Genomic DNA, 20,987 nt, shown 5'->3' with positions numbered 1-20,987 from the left:
AGGCGAGCACTCTACCACTTGAGCTACAATGCCACTTCTGGTTTTCTAGTGGTTAATTGGAGATAAGAGTTTCAGGACTTTCCTGCCCGGGCTGGCTTTGGACCACGATACTCAGATCTCAGCCTCCTGAGTAGCTAGGATTATAAGCTTGAGCCACCAGCGCCCGGCTCTGGCTTTGATTATTTTAAAACCTACTTTGAGATTGGCTCTGGACAAATCTTCAGGCTCTCTAATGATCCCCACAACAATTAGAACATTTCTAGAAATGTACCAGCTTGCTTACTCTTTTGGTTTCAAATAGACATACCCAATTGCAGTAGGAGCCTTTGGAACAACTCTAATTTCACTGGGATATCTGTGAATGACTTAGGTTTGAGTTCAACATATACTTTGAGGAAACACCATGAGAGCCAAGCTTTATAGAAAAACTGAAAAAAATGGAGGCACCACCATGACCATAATAAAAATTGGTGAGAAGCTGGGCACCAGTAGCTCATGCCTGTAATCCTAGCTACTCAGGAACCTGAGATCTGAGGATTGCGGTTCAAAGCCAGTCCAGGCAGGAAAGTCTGGAAACTCTTATAGCCAGTAAACCACCAGAAAACTGGAAGTGATGCTGTGGCTCAAGTGGTAGAGCACTCACCTTAAGCTGAAAAGCACAAGGTCAGTGCCCAGGCCCAGAGTTCAAGCCCCACGACTGACCAAAAAAAAATTTTTTTGTAAGAAAGAGGAAGCTGAGGAATGAACTTCTGTCCTACCAATTGCCTTAGTGATAAACTGTTTGTCTAGGGAAAATAGCTCTGAAGCTCCTAAAGTGTGGCATTGTAATTCTATGTCAGATGGTTCCTTTTGTGCCTACTTTGTAGAGTTCTCTATACACACACTCAGATCTCTAACAGCCTTTTGACTATTTGTGACAAACCAACAAACGACACAGGATTATTTGAGAAAACTTTCAGATATAACACTTTGCATTCTAACTCTCAAATGCCCAGATCCTCAACAATCCCTCACAAAATGTAGTAGTATCGTTAATCCATTCCATCATACTTTGCCTCCAAAGATTCTACCTGCATTCTATTATCTTTTTTTAAATAAGTTTTTTTTGTTTTGTTTTGTTGGTTGCGGGGCTTGAACTCTGAGCCTGGGTGTTGTCCCTGAGCTCTTCAGCTTAAGGCTAGCACCTTACCACTTGAGCCACAGTGCCACTTCCTTTTAATAAGTTTTTTATTATGAAAATACTGTGCAGAGGGGTTACAGTTACATGAGCAAGGTAATGAGTACATTTGTTATCAAGATTTGTTACCTCCTCCTTTGTTTTTCCCCTACCATCCCTTCCCTCCCACCTCCACAACTACACTCCCTCCCCCTCCCTCCCCCCTCCCCCCCCCCCACCTAAATTGTAGAGTTTGTTTTTCAACATAGTGTCTTGTACATCTCATTGTTACAATGGGTCAACATGTATCCCTATTTAAACATTTTGTTTTTTCCCCTCCCCTCCCCAAATTATACTGACATCAAATACAGTGAAAACAGGGGTTATACCGTGGGGAGAAACATACAAAGCAACAAAAAAAAGATCACATGTTACCTTAGAAATATGTTAGAAACAATAACAAGAAAGAAAAACCACTTGTGTCCCTATCTTGGGGTTCATTTGCTTAACTTCATCTTACCTGGTCGTATGTACATAGCTTTTGACCTTTTCTACTTGTCCCAGACATATACTAGTTATTGCAAATAAGGGAAACCTTATGTTTCTTCAGGCCTGGCTTACTTCACTTACTATAATTTTTTCCAAGTCTTTCCATTTCCTAACAAATGGGGCAATGTCATTCTTTCTGATGGAAACATAGAATTCCATTGTATATATATACCACAACAAGTGGGCTAAAGACTTAAAGAGAAACTTCTCTGAAAAGGAAATAAGAATGGCCAATAGACACATGAAGAAATGCTCAACCTCTCTAGCCATAAAAGAAATACAAATCAAAACAACATTGAGATTCCACCTCACCCCAGTTAGAATGGCTATAATCAAGAACTCTAATAACAACAGATACTGGAGGGGATGTGGACAGAAGGGAACCTTACTGCATTGTTGGTGGGAGTGTAAACTTGTTCAACCACTTTGGAAAGCAGTATAGAAGTTCCTGAAAAGATTCCACATAGAGTTCCCCTATGACCCAGCAATCCCACTTTTGGGCATTTACCCAAATGATCACAAACAAGACTATACTAAAGCTACCAGCACAACTATGTTTATTGCAGCATTATTTACCATAGCTAAGATATGGAACCACCCCAGATGCCCCTCATTAGATGAATGGATCATTCTATTTTCTTACACACATTCTCCACAGCTCTAAGACTATCTTTACTTTCATAGCCCATCTAAGCAGAGCTTTGATCACTGTGTTCTTCCATTTCTTGTTTTTAATTTTTATTGTAAAGGTACTGTACAGAGAGGTTACAGTTACGTGAGTAAAGTAATGAGTACATTTCCTATTGAGCATTGTTACCCCCTCCTTTGTGTTTCCCCTACAATCCCTTTCCTCCCCACCTCCCCAACTCCTCCTTCACCCCACCAAGTTGTAAAGTGCATTTTCAACATAGTGTCTTATACATCTCATTGTTACGATAGGTTAAACTGTATCCTTGTTTCAGCATTTTGTTATTTCCCTTCCCCTTCCTGAATTAGGAAAATCTATATACAAGATGCAGGACATCGGAATCAAATACAGTGACAACAGGGCTTATACCATGTTCTTCCATTTCTTAATCAAACCTCAGTATTCCTTTCTTTGATTACTTCTGGTCATTTCTGCTCATCCTCACTTAACACACATCTCAAATCCCAACATCTTTTATAAAATCCCTTTGAAGACCACTTTTCTAACTAATATAGAAACTATCATTTGAACATCAGTTATGAATTTGGGAGAAGAATATGGACTTTGTTGGCAAAACTTTCCTATGTTTGGGAAACTGAATTCTCCAAATCCCTTCTCTTTCATCTTCCTCTGTTTCCTACTAACCACAATCTTGCCAGCATTGCCTTCTTTGGGCCTCTCATCTTTCTTCCTGCCAGGGGTCACACTGCAGGCTTTCATCTGGTTCAAATGTGGGCTTAAGGCCATCAAGTGAAAGATGTTGGATCATGAGCAGAAAGAAAAAGTACAGCATATCCAACATGATAATGTGTGACTGACTGATGTTTGCTTTGTGTGATCAGGTGTTTTACGTGTCTACTTCCCGCCAGTTGAGACGTTTGGACTCTGTCACCAGGTCCCCGATCTACTCTCACTTCAGTGAGACAGTATCGGGTTTGCCTGTTATCCGTGCTTTTGAGCACCAGCCACGATTTCTAGCACGCAGTGAGATGGGGATTGACACCAACCAGAAATGTGTCTTTTCTTGGATCACCTCCAACAGGTAAGGCTCAGGCTGAGTGTTTACTCAAATACAAGCTTTGGGGTTCTGCATGCTTGACACCAGCCACGGGAGGTCAGGTATGTAAAACTAATTTGGCCCACAGACATTTGTCATGCTATGTAAGTAGAGAGAAGAAAGCTTGAGCCTTGAAATAAGAGACTAGCTCTCAGCCAGTTCTGCCTTGACTTTCATAAGAAAAAAACTCAGTTTCTTTGTCTAAAAACAAAGGTAAGCCAGAAGTACCAGTGGCTCACATCTATAATCCTACTCAGGAGGCTGAGATCTGAGGATAGTGTTTGAAAATCACCCTGGGCAAACAAATCTGAGAGACTCTAATCTCTAACCAGCAAAAAAAAAAAAAAAAAAATCCAAAACACTGGAAATGGGTAAAAACCACTGAAAACCAAAATAGAAAGCTCACATTCTGTGAGCTGAGTCTCTGAGTAGGGTGAGCACCATTAGACCCTGGCAAGCAGTGATACGTCCTTGAAGGAGAAAGGTCATTTTAGGAAGGGAAAATTGTTGAGTAGCTTCCAGAATGTCTTAAGGTATTATGGGCAGATTAATGATTATCAGTATTATTTGGAACCTTGAGAGGCTATAGATTTGATTACAAAGATATATGATGTTTTATAAGAAGGAAAAGGGATTTTTTTACATTAATTTGTAACATGCTTTTGCCCTCGATGATTCTTTTAGTTTGACAACTTTGGTAAATAATAAATGGTATCATTCCCTAAGATTAGACTATATGCCTTCAAAATGTAATATATTTTCTTTAAAAAAAAAAAAAGAATTTAAGCTGGGTACTGGTGGCACAAGACTATAATTCTAGCTAGTCAGGAGACTGAAATCTGAGGATCACAGTTTAAAGACAGCCCAGGAAGGAAAGTCTGTAAGACTGTTATCTCCAGTTAACCACCAGAAAACCAGAAGTGGAGCTGTGACTCTAAATGATAGAGCTTTAGCTTTGAGTAAAAAAAAAAAGCTCAGGGACAATGCCTGGGCCCTAAGTTCAAGCCCCACAAATGACAATAATAATAATAATAATAATAATAATAATAATAATAATTTAATAAACCTTTAGGAACATACTTTCATGTTCCTAAATAAAATTGAGGCATACCCTAGGAGTACAACCACTCCAACTCCAACTCCTGTAAACCGTTATGAACTCCAAGATTCTTGGTTACAGTGAAGAGGTAAAGATCAGTGCTGCTTCTTTCTCTGGTCCTCTCACCCTACAGGTGGCTTGCAGTTCGCCTAGAGTTTGTTGGGAACATGATCGTCTTCTGTTCAGGCTTGCTGCTGGTTATTTATAAAAGTACCCTAAGTGGAGACACTGTGGGGTTTGTTCTGTCCAATGCCCTCAATGTAAGTCTGAGTTTGGGAGTTCAGCTAGATGAATATCCTTATTCTTAATTTGGGGGTAGAATGTACTATAAGACCATGCTTTTGATTCCTTTCTAGATCCAGAGGGAGGTTCAAACCCCAATTCCATCTTTCACCTACGGACACTGCCCATAGCCTGTTTAAGTAGGCAACAGTGTAATCTGGAGAAAAAAGATTTAAATATGTTTCCTTTAGGCCTGAAGAACGTAATTTCATGTTTCTTCTTAGATTTCTTGTGTGTGTCTGTGTCTCTGTGTATCTGTGTGTCTGTGTGTGCGTGTGTGCCTGAGTGCTGGCTCAGCTTTTCTATCAAGGCTGATGCTTTACCTCTTGAGCCACACCTCTATTTCTGGCTTTTTGGTAGTTAATTGGAGTCTCTTGGCTTCCAATCATGATCCTCTTTGCCTTTCTGCATGAGATCACAGATCATTTTGAAAGGTTCTTTTCTGTTCTATGTCTTCTCATTCTCTTTCTTGTTTGTAGGATGTCATTCTTAACTCCCTCCACAAAAACACACTGGGCTTAGAGACGGATATTCCTATCGCATTCCACCTAAATCCAGCCTTTCCAAGCCTAAACTATTTAACCTTCACATTGACCTTCATGTGACCACCAGACAGTTGAGCATTTCATTGTTCTCCAGCCATTCAATGCACTGCTCTTATTTTCCCTACTCCAAGGAAATAAAGATTATCTTTCTTATACTTTTCCTTTCTCTCTTGTGGAACCCCCAGTGCTGAATATAAAAGTACTGTGACCTGGTGGTGGGACTAATCAACTTGGTTTCTGAATCAGAGATGACTTTTAATTTTGTGGTGTTTCTGTAGATCACACAAACCCTCAACTGGCTCGTGAGGATGACATCTGAAATAGAGACCAACATCGTGTCTGTTGAACGAATAACTGAGTACATTAATGTGGAAAATGAGGTAAGGAGGAAATGCAGGAACAAGGACCTCATTTGAGAGGGCATCTTCATCATTTCTCCATAACTCATGTGGGTCATAATGTTCTTTTTTTTGCCATCCTGGAGCTTGAACTCAGGGCCTGGGCACTGTTCCTGAGCTCTTTTTGCTCAAGGCTAATGCTCTACCACTTGAACCACAGCTCTATTTCTGGCATTGAGGTAGTTTTTAGTGGAGATAGAATCTTATGGACAGTCCTGTCCTGTTTGGTTTTGAATTTCAATCCTCAGATCTCAGCCTTCTGAGTAGCTAGGATTATAGGTGTCCAGCTTCCTAGTGTTCTTTTTAAAGTTTCCTTTGCTCTAATTTAAAGGACCTAATTTCTTCAACTCAGAATAAGAAATGGTTTGGGGCAAGTCAGTCCTGGCATTTAAGAAGTTAAATATTTATTTAAATAAATTATTCAGGGCTGGGAAGGTAGCTCAGTGGTAGAGCACTTGCTTTGCATGCATGAGGCCCTGGGTTCAATTCCTCAGCAGCACATAAGCAAAAAAGAAAAAACCGGAAGTGGCGCTGTGGCTCAAGTGGTAGAGTGCTAGCCTTGAGCTGAAGAGCTGAGGGACAGCGCCCAGGCCCAGAGTTCAGGCCCCACGACTGGACCAAAAAAAAAAAAAAAAAAAAAACCAAATAAATAAATTATTCATAGTTTCCTTCTGGAGATCCACAGAGCAACCTGATAAGATAGGATTTCTTGAATAAGGTAGTTCAAGTAGCTGTGATGCTGCTAACTGTCTCCTGTTTTGTGGCATGGGTCCCTTGATGGGTGTTCGGCTCAGTTGCTATTATGTAAAGCACTTTTCACCCTGTCCCCTTGCCAGGCACCCTGGGTGACTGATAGGAGGCCTCCACCAGACTGGCCCAGCAAAGGTGAAATCCAGTTTAATAACTACCAAGTTCGGTACCGGCCTGAGCTGGATCTGGTACTGAAAGGGATCACTTGTGCCATCAAGAGCACAGAGAAGGTAGGTGGGGTGAAAATTGGTGATCTGTTAGGGCTTGTGATCAGAGGACAACTGGAGACGGAATGAATAGCTGGACTCTAGGCTTTCATCATTTGGGTGGAGGGAGAAAGAAACTAATCACTTTCTTGGCTCTGGAGAAATGTAAGGATACAGCACCACCACCAGAGGGCAGGATTTCAGCAAGTGACATCCTGTCCCCCCAGCCTGTCCACCAGGGCTCCATTTCCTGTGAGGGCACAGCAGCATGTATAGGACCTAGGGAAAGAACTGCTGTGGACAGTGAGGGTTGTCTTTAAGAAAAGAATAACCGTGGGGCTGGGAAGGTGGCTCGGTGGTAGAGCGCTTGCCTTGTAATGCATGAGGCCCTGGGTTCCATTCCTCAGCACCACATAAGAAAAAAGCCGGAAGTGGCGCTGTGGCTCAAGTGGTAGAGCGCTAGCCTTGAGCTGAAGAGCTGAGGGACAGCGCCCAGGCCCAGAGTTCAGGGCCCACGACCGGACCCAAAAAAAAAAAAAAAAAAAAAAAGAATAACCTAAGCCTGGCGCCGGTGGTTCACGCCTGTAATCCTAGCTACTCAGGAGGCTGAGATCTGAGGATTGCGGTTCAAAGCCACCAGAAAACCAGAAGTGGCTCTGTAGCTCAAGTGGTAGAGCACTAGCCTTGAGCTGAAGAGCTGAGAGACAGCGCCCAGGCCCAGAGTTCAAGGCCCATGACCGACAAAAAAACAAAAAAGTAAAACCTACTTTTCCTCCTGCTCTTTTCAACTGGACTCCCTCCTAGGGTGCTCTTGTTCTCTAAGCATTTAGAGTCTAATGTTGGGGGAAAAAATCTGGGAGACAATGCTGAAGTCCAAATCAATGTCTGATTCTCAGCTGATAGCAAACCTATCCTCCTTTTCTTCTCACTTTTAGAAAAGATTTTCTTAAGAGCTTATAATTTTCAATTATAGATATACAGCAGTAGTTACTGGGAGCATGTCTCTGTTTCTAACGATCACTGCCTTAGTTGTTAGCAAGTAGCGATATAGGAGATTGGCATGGGAGTCATTTTCTTCTGACATCTGGACCTTTTTCTCCCACCAAAACCAAAAGTCATTTAATGGCTTAGAGAGGTAGTAACCAGTTGCTGCCTTCTACCATTTGTGATTGTGAATGTCCAGACTAAACATCCCTCCCTCTCCCCAACCCCTACCCCAGGAAATACATGTTGAACTAATGAGCAAAGGCACTCTCTTCACAGATTGGAGTGGTGGGCAGGACTGGAGCTGGGAAGTCATCTCTTACAAACTGCCTCTTCAGAATCTTAGAGCCTGCAGGGGGCCAGATCACCATTGATGGCATCGATATTGCTTCCATCGGGCTCCATGACCTTCGAGGGAAGCTGACCATCATCCCCCAGGTAAACTCTGGAACTTACTTGGACACACAGTGGAGCAGATTGTTCTGCATGAAACACATTGATATGATTCACTTAGGACTATAGTGTCTGCAATCTAGGATACTAAGACCACCCACCCTGTTTTGCCTTGTAACATACATTTGTGACTACTAGTATCTGACCAGTAGGTGGCAGCAACACAACAGAAGTCAAACAGCAGATGATTATTTAGCCCACGGTAGTTTACAAGACCTTGGCCATCAGCATTAGCAGTTTTGCTGCTGAAGCTTGAAGCTATTAAGCTTTATACTCCCCATTTGATATGATTAAAAGATAGAGCAGGGAATTTGCTGCAGGGTTTTGCCAGCAAGCGATACACTTAGTGTATCAGCAAGAATGACTTCCTTGTGGACTCTTTCTCCAGTACCAAATAAGGTTTGCTCAGTAGGCCTCTCCATCCTGTCAGTGTGTGGCTCTTCATTAGAACCATCACTGTAGTTAAGTTTCTCTCGGGGTAATTTTGGTTTGTCTAGTGTTTGCTTAGTTTGATACACTCTTTTCAATGGCCGAAGCATAATCAATTTTTCTCAGGTGACTGCATTATGCCTTCTTCTTCTACCCTCCTCTGATCCTTCCATCTCATTTGGAGGAAGGGATCTTCTAACTGAGAGCCACTCCAGGCCTTCAGGGGGCTTGCATAAGCTCACCTGGGACCAGCATCCTGCCCAGAAAGTCTGTCTCAGGCCAGACCTACCCAATTTCTCCTGGCTACAAAGAGCCCCTGGGTCCCCTGCTGCCATCAACTGAGATCCCTTATCCCTCGACTTGTAGGACCCCATCCTTTTCTCTGGAAGTCTGAGGATGAATCTAGACCCTTTCAACACCTATTCAGATGAAGAGATTTGGAAGGCCCTGGAGTTGGCTCATCTCAAATCCTTTGTAGCTGGACTGACTCTTGGGTTGTCCCATGAAGTGGCAGAGGCAGGTGACAACCTGAGGTAGGTAATGTCTTACAGCCAGCTTCCCCCACAGACAAGGAGAGGATATAAGGCACATCCTTCTGCTCCTGTGTGAGGTAATACCTGGCACTATGGAATTTTCACTCTGCATATCTAATTCCTAATGTGTAAGATGAACCATTGTAAAGATCATATGATGAAATAGCTATGAAAGTACATAGGAGGAGCTCTTGAAAACCTTTGTAATTAGATGTGACATTGTATCACGTGGCATGACGCAATGTGAGCTTGCAAATACCAATATTCTAGAGAATCGTAGAAAGCTGAGATTCTCAACTTGGCTGTGCACAGCTAAAGTCCTGATACCTGGTCTAGGTCTAAGGCACAGACTGGGCATGCGGATCCTCATGGGCTGCAAAGGGAACTCCAGTTTGGGAACGACTGATCTACAGGGCATGCAGATGATAGAGATGTAGTGTCTGCAAAGTCCATAGATACTGGTGAAACATTTTAAATTAATACAAAGACTCAGATTTCACAAATCTTGCCCTTTCAACGTATTTTCATGTATGTTGACATTCCACTTCTGGTCTTCACCATACATTCACTTGCCCATTCTGATGTGTGCCTGATATTTTCTCTATAATATTTTTTCCCTTCTCATAATGAAGCTGAGCCCTTAGACAAAGCCTGCTGCTAATCAGCAGATTTTAATTTGTTTTGTTTTGGTGGTACTGACTTGGTTTGGGAGATTAAAACTTAAATATGTCAGAAAAGAAAACATAACTAAACAAAACTTGAATATCTCTGATCAATGATGGACAGAGTGCTTGAAAGCCAAAGTGGCTTCACAGCCTGTTACTGTGAAGTCTAAAAAAAAAAAAAAAAGAAAGAAAGAAACAGGCAGGAGTTTGGTAGAAGCTAAGCAAATCGTTCTGTAGTTTCTATGTTCTTACATTACACAAATTCTGGAAGTTCATCTTGGGTGACTTCTCATCTCCTGCAGAAATTTTCTTACAGAAAATTACAGAACTTTAGTTTAGCCACCCTCTGTTTAATATGATCCCTAATGGCCACAGCAGGAAAGAACAATTAGCAAATTCCCGAATATTTCCTTCACATCATTTCCCAAAGCTTCTTTATGTAAGTAAGAGGTCCGGCCTTCATTACAGGCTTTTAGCAAATTAAGCTATTTGCATTTTACAAGCATATTCGAATTCCACATACATTGCATCTCACACCAAGACATCATGCTCATTAGATAGCTTTGTCTCTAATCGAGGCAGAAGGCCTTGAACAAATAATTAGCCTTGAGACTAGAATTGCACATTAAAATAATGAATGTATTTACTTAGACCACAAAGAAATGCCACTGGGGCATTCCAGTGTGATGCCACCCTGTATTAATGGTGTCAGGTCAGATACTACCGCAGTAACTTTGGGTAGCATTTGTGTTGTTTTGAAATTCTTACCCTCATTGTCACCAAGTGAAAGCACTGTTCCTGGACCAATTTTTTCCAAACTTGTTTAAAGATGAAAATTGCTGATGTGCTCATTAAAAAGTACACGTTCCCAGACAGCTTCCCCATACTAACAGTACAGTGAAGCCCCAAACCAGGGCTATTTTTTATTAAGCATTTGTACTTTGCTGGGCTCTGGTGGCTCATGCCTGTAATACTAGCTACTCAGGAGGCTGAGATCTGAGGACTGAGATTCAAAGCCAGCCTGGGCAAGAAAGTTCGTGAGAATCTTATCTCCAACTAACTACCATAAAAGCCAGATGTACCGCTGAGGCTCAGATGGCAATGCTCAGTACACACACACACACACACACACACACACACACACACACACACACACACACACACACACACACACACACACACACACACACACACACACACACACACACACACACACCACAGTAGGAAGTGAAGTGGGACATTTTGGAAGGAGAATTCCCAAGTCTGATCTGGCACATGCAACTGTCCCGTGTGCCAGGCTTTTTCCTTGATCCTGGGAAGTTAATCCATGGCGTCCTCTGTTGGCTACAGTATAGGACAGAGGCAGCTCCTGTGCCTGGGCAGGGCTCTGCTTCGGAAATCCAAGATTTTGGTCCTGGATGAGGCCACCGCCGCAGTGGACCTGGAGACAGATCACCTCATCCAGACAACCATCCGAAACGAGTTCTCCCACTGCACCGTTATCACCATCGCACACAGGCTCCACACCATCATGGACTGCGACAAGTAAGTGAGCTGCGCCTCCTGCAGCAGACCTGCCTGCGAAATGCTTCACCACTCGTGCCGCCATTTTACTGATTGAACTGACATGTAGCAACGTCTAGAAATTTAGCTGAAATTATATATCCCAACTAATGAAACCTAATACATCAAGGGAGCCATCTTGAGTGTACCAGAAGAAATTATAATGACTGAGTCTGAGGAGATGGAGATCTAGTCTACAGTTGTCAGATGTGGACCTTATTTTTTATTTTGGCGGTTGTGGGGCTTGAACTCTGGGCCTGGGCGCTTGTCCCTCAGCTCTTCAGCTCAAGGCGAGCGCTCTACCACTTGAGCTACAGCGCCACTTCCGGTTTTCTGGTGGTTTATTGGAGATAGGAGTCTCATGGTCTCTCCTGCCCGGGCTGGCTTTGAACCGCGATCCTCAGATCTCAGCCTCCTGAGTAGCTAGGATTACAGGCGTGAGCCACCGACGCCCAGCAGCTAATCACTCTTAAACAATGAGCTTTGGGAGAAAACTTATATTAGGGGGTACATACTATGTGTTCCTGTGGCTTGCCTTATATGCTCAGTATGATATGTGGAGTCTGTCTGTGCTGCTGTATGGAGTTCATTCTTTTTCTCCACTTACTGTAGCCTTGTACCACAGCTTAGTCCTGGCTATCCTGATAAATGGCAATAGTTGAGATGTAATTTTCTAAGACTTTTATTTCTTTGTTTCAGGATAATGGTCCTAGACAATGGGAAGATTGTACAATATGGCAGCCCTGAAGAGCTATTAGAAAACCCTGGTCCCTTTTATTTTATGGCCAAAGAAGCTGGCATTGAAAACATTACCAACACAGCACTCTAGCAGCAAGTCCTATGGGATTTGAGACCGACTATAAGGACCATTCCTTGTTTGTGTGTGTGTGTGTGTGTGTGTGTGTGTGTGTGTGTGTGTGTGTGTGTGTGTGTGTGTGTGAAAATATTATAGAGACAAAATTGTATAAAATATACTGTTTTTGAAATGGGTCTCATTGTATTATATAGGCTGGTCTAACCTTAAACTCTGGCACTCAAATCATCTCCCTGCCTCCGCCTTCCAAGTGAAAATGTACATTTTCAATAAAGCACTGCCCATGTGCTCACTCCCAGATAAAGTCCACAGGGATCTTAGCTACCTCTCAATTGCCTCACCTAGATTGTAACTCCTAAACTCTGTGAGAATTATGCCTGCTGTCCTTTTAGCTTTGCCACTGTTGTATAGACCTTTAAGCCACATGCACCCCTTTATCTCAGGTAGATGGGCTCATACTGCACATGTTCTTCTAGGAGTTTTTTTTTCCTTGTTTTTGCCAGTCCTGAATCTTGAACTCAGGACTGGGTGATGTCCCTGAGCTATTTTGCTGAAGACTAGCACTTTACCACTTGAGCCACAGCTCCACTCCTGTTTTTCTGGTGGTTAATTGGAAGTAAGAGTTTCATGGCCTTTCCTGCCCTGGCTGGCTGTAAACCATGATCCTCAGATCTCAGCCTCCTGAGAAACTAGGGTTACAGGTGTGAGCCATCAGCACTAACCTTTTCCAACTCAGTTCCACCAAGAGTTGAATTCATGCCATTAATTTAACATCAAACCAAAATTCTGCACACAATCTGGCTTGTGGTGTGTGACTCTCAGGGGAGTTCTTTGCTCAGCACAGTGACAGTCTGGAGATAACACATCCTTTTTTTAAATTTTTGAATCTTGTACTTTTCACAGTGCGATTTCTCAATTACCTGATCATGGAAGGAATAGTCTTTGCAAGATTCAATACAAACAGAAGGGACCCTGTTTGGATCTCTTTCTTGGATTTATTTCTGTATTATCAACAAAATGAGAGTTCAAGATCTCTAAGGTTGAGCCAGGCATCAGTGGCTCATGCCTGTAATCCTAGCTAGTCAGGAGGCTGAGATCTGAGGATCATGGTTTACAGCCAGCCGGGGCAGGAAAGGCTATGAAACTCTTTACCTCCAATTAACCACCAGAAAAACAGGAGTGGAGCTGTGGCTCAAAATGGCAGAGTACTAGTCTTGAGCAAAAAGCTCAGGACAGAGCCTTGGCCCAGATACCCGTCTTCCCCCCACCCCCCACCCCCCCAAAAAAAAGATCTCTATGTTTGGAAAGGCAACTGAAGTTTATCTCTGAGGGTTTTTTTGTTATACTATATTGTTTTATGATATACTTTACTTCTGTTTCTCTAGCATCTTTGTTCAGTGCATTGATCTCAAGGAAGCATAGGTAGCTAGAGTAAGCATGCTGGCCCTGCTTTTCCCTGAAAGCTTCCGGTTATATCCATTGTCCTAGCATAATAGCTGCTCTCCCTTTTCTCTACAAGGCATCCAGTTGGAGTAATAAAATGTATGGTCCTCCTATGTGTAGCCTGGGAATTAAAGTTCTGAGTCAGCATGGCTGTTGATCCAAAAGTTGTACAAATATTGAATTGTTGACTAAGGAGGTCGTTTAAGGAGAATTATCTCCCTGATTCTGCTAAGTAGATTTATCATGTTGGAAACACTCTACTGTTATTGGCTCTTTTCCAGACTAGTTTTTGAAAGGTATACCTGTTTACCTACATGAAATGTAGCTCCTATAAAGAACAGATTTAAGTATATTAGTCTAAGATCTCCTGAGAAACATCTGTTGCTTTATGTATCACCAAGAAAGAACACAGTTGAGGGCCTTTTGAGCTTTTTGAGGGAAAAGAATGACATTTTCATATTAATACAATACAGATGTACCTCAAAAGCTCTGTTGAAACTAAGTTGGGTATCTGGTCCTGGCTCCTTTGTGGGTTTTCTTTTTACTTTTTCTTTGCAATCTTATTCTTTTAATTTAATATTATCACTGTCACCATCCTTTTTCTTCTGTTTCTCAGCCCAATTTCTTTCTTTCTTTCTTTTTGGTCCGTCGTGGGGGTTAGAACTCTGGACCCGGGCGCTGTCCCTCAGCTCTTCAGCTCAAGGCTAGCACTCTGCCACTCGAACCACAGCACTACTTCCTGTTTTCTGGTGGTTTATTGGAGATAAACTTTCCTGCCCGGGCTGGCTTTGAACCACCATCCTCAGATCTCAGCCTCCTGAGTAGTTAGGATTACAGGTGTGAGCCACCAGCACCCAGCTTCAGTCCAATTTCTTTCTTTCTTTTGAATTATTTATTTATTTTTGTTGGTCGGGGGCCAGAACTCTGGCCTGGGTGCTGTCCCTTAGCTCTTCAGCTCAAGGCTAGCACTCTACCACTTGAGCCACAGCACCACTTTCAGCTTTTCTTCTGCTTATTTGATGCTGAGGAATCAAACCCAGGGCCTCATGCATGCAAGGCAAGCACTCTACCACTGAGCCACCTTCCCAGCCCCCCAATGTCTTTTTCAAAAGCTAGGTAACTATTCTTGTTTTCACTATCCATTCTTCATGACCACTGGAATCCCAAACAGTGCTTCTTTTTTCTTCTATTTCCCTCAGTGTTTTCTTTTTAAGCACATTCTATACACATAAACTTCCCAATTTACTTTTTAGAACGAACTTCTAGCCATATAGCGTTTGGAGAAGCCAGCGTGCCTTTGGAAGACAGAGGACAGCTTTCACTGCGGAGAGCTCCCTGAACACACAGAGGTGCACAGTGGAGGTGGAAGTGGGGCCCTGCGACCTCCTCAGTTCATGTCCCAAACACCATGGTCCAGGCTGCTCTCTGTATCTGAATCCATCACCACAGAACCTTCAAGATTACCAACTGTCACTATTTATGCAACCTTGACTATTTGTTTGGTACTATCCAAAAAATCTCTAAGTAACAATATAAATAAAATATAAGCCAGGCACCAGTGGCTCATGCCTGTAATCTAGCTACTCCAGGAGGCTGAGATCTAAGGATCTCAGTTTTTTTTAATACATTTTTTATGGTAAAAATAGTGTACAAAAGGGTTACAGTTACATGAGTAGGGAAATGAGTACATTTCTTATTGAGCATTGTTACCTCCTCCTTTGCTTTTCCCCTACCATCCCTACCCTCCCCACCTTCCCAAATCCTCCCTCCCTCCCCACCCCCACCAAGTTGTAAAGTTCGTTTTCAACATAGTGTCTTGTACATCTCATTATTACAATGGGTCAACCTGTATTTAAGCATTTTGCTTTTTCCCTTCCCCTCCCCAAATTAGAAAAGTGTATATACAAGATGCAGGGCACCAACATCAAATACAGTGAAAACAGGGGTTATACCATGGGGGAGGAACATACCAAAGAAACAAACAAACAAAAAATCACATATGAGGATCTCAATTTGAAGCCAGCCTGGGCAGGAAAGTCTGTGAGACTTCCAAGAACTACTCAGAAAAAGTCAGAAATGGTGCTATGGCTCAAGTGGTTGAGCTCTAGCCTTGAGCAAAAGAAGCTCAGGGACAGTGCCCACCAAGAGTTCAAGCTGCAAATTGTGTGTGTGTGTGTGTGTGTGTGTGTGTGTGTGTGTGTGTGTGTGTGTGTGTGTGTGTGTGTGTGTGTGTGTGTGTGTGTGTGTGTGTGTGTGTGTGTGACTTCCTTATCTTAGGGAGCTGAGGCAAGCAGCAAACTACAATCTGCATAAGCCTGTATCTAACTCCAAGGTCCAAGGAAGTTTGGGTTTTGATTGACCCACATTTAGGGTAGAATTTTGGGTCTCTGTAACGCTAGGAGCATTGATCTTTCTCCGGCCACTCCCAGCTTTTTGAGTCAGAGAATGGCATTCCAATTCTCTTTATCAGACTCATAGCTCAGCATACCCTGATTCCCACAGCCCTCAGAGACTCATTGCAGCTGAGCAGCTCCATTTTCAGAGTCAAAGAAAACAAAACAATTCAAAATTAATTTTTATTTAATTAAAATACTCCAGCAATAACAGACAAGAAGAATATACATACCATTCCCTTTTTTTTTTTTTTTTTGTCAGTCATGGGTTTTGAACTCTGGGCCTGGGCTCTGTCTCTGAGCTCTTCAGCTAAAGGCAAGCGCTCTGCCACTTGAGTTACAGCGCCACTTCTGGTTTTCAGGTGGTTTATTGGAGATAAGAGTCTCATGAAGGCTGGGAAGGTGGCTCAGTGGTAGAGTGCTTGCCTTGCATGCTCGAGGCCCTGGGTTCAATTCCTCAGCACCACATAAGCAAAAAGAAAAAAGCCGGAAGTGGTGCTGTGGCTCAAGTGGTAGAGCGCTAGCCTTGAGCTGAAGAGCTGAGGGACAGCGCCCAGGCCCAGAGTTCAGGTCCCACGACCGGACCCAAAAAAAAAAAAAAAAAAAAAGAGTCTCATGAACTTTTCTGCCTGGGCTGGCTTTGAACTATGATCCTCAGATCTCAGCCTCCTGAGTAGCTAGATTACAGGCATAAGCCACCAGCGCCTGATCCAATCTAATTTTTTTGAAGGCTGGTTTTGTTTTAGTGCTGCTTGAAACATCACTTGAAATTGATTCCATTCAGAAAATAGGAGGATATACTTAAATTACAAATGCATACGGGTTGGGAATCATTTGAAAATTAGTAAATGATACTATTTGTACCTATAAGCTCTACAACTTAGAATTAGTTACTGACGACTATATTCTAAGTGCGAGCTTATTCTGCCTTGTAGACTAAAACACAATTTCGACAGATTGTATGCTGTTTGAAAATGTCATAGGGAGAGAAGGGAAAAGGTTGGACAAGTTAGATGTTTGTCAATTTTGTTTATCTTTTCAAAGAACAGACTCATTAATTTTTTGGTTGATTTTTTTTGTTGTTGTTGGTCATGGGGCTTGAACTCTGGGCCCGGGCGCTGTCCCTGAGCTCTTCAGCTCAAGGCTAGCACTCTACCACTTGAGCCACAGAGCCACCTATGGCTTTTTCTGTGTATGTGATGCTGAGGAATCGAACCCAGGGCCTCATGCATGAGGAGGCAAGCACTCTACCACTGAGCCACCTCCCCAGCCTTCGGTTGAATTTTTAAAGTTTCTATTTCACTTATTTCTGCTCTGTCTCTCTGTCTCTCTGTCTCTCTCTCTCTCTGTCTCTCTCTCTGTCTCTCTGTTTCTCTCCCTCTCTCTGTTTGATTTTTTTTTTTGAATTTTGGTTTTTGAGACCGAGTCCTGCTATGAAATCCAGGCTGTTCTTAAACTCTCAACCCTCCTGCCAAAGCCTCCTAAGTGTTGGAATTGCATATACTACCATGCCCAGCCTCTGCTTTGTTTGTCACTTCTTTTTGCCTACTTAACTTCAGATTTGTTTTTTCTCTAAGATTCATTTGAGGCCAGGTGCTGATGACTCACATCTGTAATCCTAGCTACTCTGGTGGCTGAGATCTGAGGAACATGCTTTAATCCCAGCCAGAGCTGGAAAGCCTGTGAGACTCTTATCTTCAATTAATTACCAAAAAGCAAAAAAAATGGAGCTGTGCTCAAAAGGTAGAATAAGGCTGGGAATTGGCTTAGTGGTAGAGTGCTTGCCTAGCATGCAGGAAGCCCTGGGTTCAAGTCCCTCAGTACCACATAAACCGAAAGGGCCAGAAGTGAGGCTGTAGCTCAAGTGGTAGCCTTGAGCACAGACAGGCTCAGGGACAGTGTCCAGGCCCTGAGTTCAAGCCCCAGGACTGGTGCAAAGAACAAATAAAGCTGAGGGACAGTGCTGTGGGCATGAGTCCTTGGGTATAGGAGGGAGGGACTGGGTAAGAATGAAGGAACAGAAGACACTGTATGAACTCATTACCTGACTTACGCAATTGTAATCCTTCTATACATCACCTTGACGATAACACTAATTAAAAAAATAATGGATGTCCAGTGTCTAAATTGAATGGACAAAAACGATCCTCAAAAAGTCCAGTTCAGCCAGGTGCTGGCCTCTCCCTCCTGTAATCCTAGCTACGGAGGAGGCTGAGATCTGAGGATCACGGTTTAATGCTATCCTGAGTGGAAACTCGGTAACTCTTATCGCCAATGAACCACCAGAAAACTGGAAGTAGCACTGTGGCTCAAAGTGGTAGACCATTAGCCTTGAACACAAAAGCTCAGGGACAGTGCCTAGGCCCTGAGTTCAAGCCCCACAACCAACAAAAAACAAAACATCAGTTCCCAAAAATTAATACATTTGATAATGTCTAAATAAAAAATTACATAAGTAAACAAATGAACAGAAACAAACAAGGGGGAAAAAAACCGTTTTCAGAGCCTGGCGCCAGTGGTTCACACCTGTAATCTGAAACTATTCATGAGGCTGGTATCTGAGGATCACACTTTGAAGCTAGTCCAGGCAGGGAAACTCATGAGACTCTTATTCCAGTTAATAATAATAAAAAAAAAAAAGGCCAGAAGTGGAGCTGTGCCTGTAGTGTAGAGTTGCTGCTAGCCTTGAGCAACAAAGAGACAGCACCCAGCCCTTGAGTTCTAAGTCTCAGGACTGGTAAAATAGAACAGCTGTTAATATTATTGTATAATTCTTTCCAGCAGGTGGCAGCATAATTACAGGTTCCATTCACTGTAATGGAAATTAAACCTTTGGCTGGTATCCCAGTGGAGGTGAAGAGACCTAGAGAGACTTAAGAGACCTAGCCTTCAATGAAGGCTTCTGAACTCCTGAGTCTTAACCCTCAGCCTAAGTTTCCAGTTCTCACAGTCTGTGGTGCTCAGCCTTTCCTTTCCTGGATTTGCTGGTTTTCTCTCTGCCAGCTGGTTAGGTCCAGCTAGTTAGCTGTAGGATTGGTATCTAAACAAACTATGTCTGTCTTTTGTCTTGCAGGGCTTGCTTCTGTGTGGCCATCGGTGTATAGATTCCAGGGTCTGTAGACTCTCTGCTGGAGTCTTTCTGTAGCACTTTCAAAATGGTTCATGGGATGGTGCCAGGCCTGCGGCAGTGTGGCATTGTAGCTCTGTGTTCGCCCACATGTCCTGGCTAGCTGGTGATATTGAGACTCGAGGCCACTGGGACACCTATTCTCTCTCTTTCCTTCTGCAGTTCTCTGAAGCAGTTTACTGCTTTTTTCATTCACTGGACTCTGAGAGGCTGGACAGGGCCGCCTACTTTTATTTTGTTGTTGTTGGTTGTGGGGCTTGAACTCAGGGCCTGGGTGCTGTCTCTGAGCCTTTGTGCTAGCTCTCTACCACTCGAGCCACAGTGCCACTTCCAGGTTTTTTTTGTTTTCTTTTTTGGGTCCAGTTATGGGGCCTAAACTCTGGGCCTGGGCGCTGTCCCTCAGCTCTTCAGCTCAAGGCTAGCACTCTACCACTTGAGCCACAGCGCCACTTCCGGCTTTTTCTTTTTGCTTATGTGGTGCTGAGGAATCAAACCCAGGGCCTTAGGCATGCAAGGCAAGCACTCTGCCACTGAGCCACCTTTCCAGCCCCGGCTAGTTTGGAACTGCGATCCTCAGATCTCAGCCTCCTGAGTAGCTAGGATTACAGGCGTGAGCCACCAGCTAGGCCGCCTACTTCTAATCCGCCATCTTGGCTTTGTCAGTGGTTACTTTTCAAAGCTTCTCTGCTGAATTTTTCAATCAAATACTGCATTGTCTTTATGATTTTATTTAATTGTGCTTTTTTTTGTAAAATTCTTTAAAATTCCTAGACATTTAATCCATTTTTATTTCTTTGGACTATGTTGTTAGAAAGTTATTCTTTTGGAAGCCGGGCGCTGGTGGCTCACACCTGTAATCCTAGCTACTCAGGAGGCTGAGATCTGAGGATCGCGGTTCAAAGCCAACCCGGGCAGGAGAGACCGTGAGACTCCTATCTCAAATAAACCACCAGAAAACCAGAAGTGGCGCTGTAGCTCAAGTGGTAGAGCGCTCGCCTTGAGCTGAAGAGCTGAAGGACAGCGCCCAGGCCCAGAGTTCAAGCCCCACGACCGACCAAAAAAAAAAAAAAAAAAAAAGAAAGAAAGTTATTCTTTTGGAGCTGTTACATTCCCTTGCTTTTTCCACATTTTTTTGTGCTCCTAAATTGACATGTATCTGGTAGATCAGATAATCAGTATTTATTTATTGCACTACTGAGTTTGAACTCAGGTGTCAACATACCAGTCAGCCAGAAAATGGAGAGAAATTACATGTGCAAAAGGCTTAGACAGCCTCGTGTGTATGACATGTTAAGCATGGATGGAATTGTTTTATGCTTCTACTATGCACTACCTTATATTTTAGCTAGGAGAGAAACCCAGAAATATTGTGTCACTGAATGGCCATCCAGGAACCGTTTAAAATTCGCTGTGAGAAGCCTGGTTAGATGACTTGGGCAAGTTAGATGCCCTGACTCCATTCCACTGGTGTCTATGTGACCTTTCCATGTCAGCATCAGTTGGCTGACTGACTCGCTGTTCCCCTCTAGCACCAGTCCTGCCATGCTTCTGTGCCCCATCCTTCCTGGAACTGCTGCCACATGCCTTGCTGGCTCCTCTCTAGGGGAGCGGTTTCCACACCTGAAATATGGGCGAGATTCTCTCCTTAGGATTTCAGCTTTCCCATTTGCTAGAAATTGGTAGATAGGACACTTCCCATAAAGAGGCAATCACCTGCAGCCCAGACACACATCTGGTCTATGCAGAAAAGGCTGGACGTTGGCAGGACGAATTCCTTCAGTGAAGCATCCTCCCAGAATGCTGGCATCACTGAATTGTCAAGGCATCACATTCCACATGGAGGGAGTCAAGAA

General features: G+C 43.2%; 1 protein-coding gene across 1 annotated transcript in view; it reads left to right on the top strand.

The window, feature by feature from the left end:
* The window catches only part of Abcc2 (ATP binding cassette subfamily C member 2), a 53,550-nt gene extending 41,203 nt beyond the window's left edge, over nucleotides 1–12,347 (top strand). Inside the window, exons 25-32 of the mRNA XM_069995548.1 lie at nucleotides 3,236–3,435; nucleotides 4,683–4,809; nucleotides 5,655–5,756; nucleotides 6,611–6,754; nucleotides 7,994–8,152; nucleotides 8,963–9,129; nucleotides 11,145–11,339; nucleotides 12,057–12,347. Coding sequence (XP_069851649.1) covers nucleotides 3,236–3,435; nucleotides 4,683–4,809; nucleotides 5,655–5,756; nucleotides 6,611–6,754; nucleotides 7,994–8,152; nucleotides 8,963–9,129; nucleotides 11,145–11,339; nucleotides 12,057–12,186 — 1,224 coding nt within the window. The 3' untranslated portion in view covers nucleotides 12,187–12,347. The remainder of the gene's footprint in view (nucleotides 1–3,235; nucleotides 3,436–4,682; nucleotides 4,810–5,654; nucleotides 5,757–6,610; nucleotides 6,755–7,993; nucleotides 8,153–8,962; nucleotides 9,130–11,144; nucleotides 11,340–12,056) is intronic.
* Nucleotides 12,348–20,987: the final 8,640 nt, after the last annotated feature.

This window comes from Dipodomys merriami, unplaced genomic scaffold, assembly GCF_024711535.1.
Source record: "Dipodomys merriami isolate MVZ:Mamm:240054 unplaced genomic scaffold, mDipMer1.0.p SCAF_102, whole genome shotgun sequence".
Lineage (NCBI taxonomy): Eukaryota > Metazoa > Chordata > Mammalia > Rodentia > Heteromyidae > Dipodomys > Dipodomys merriami.
Note: the sequence above shows the minus strand (reverse complement) of the source record. Positions and strands in the feature narration are given on the sequence as shown.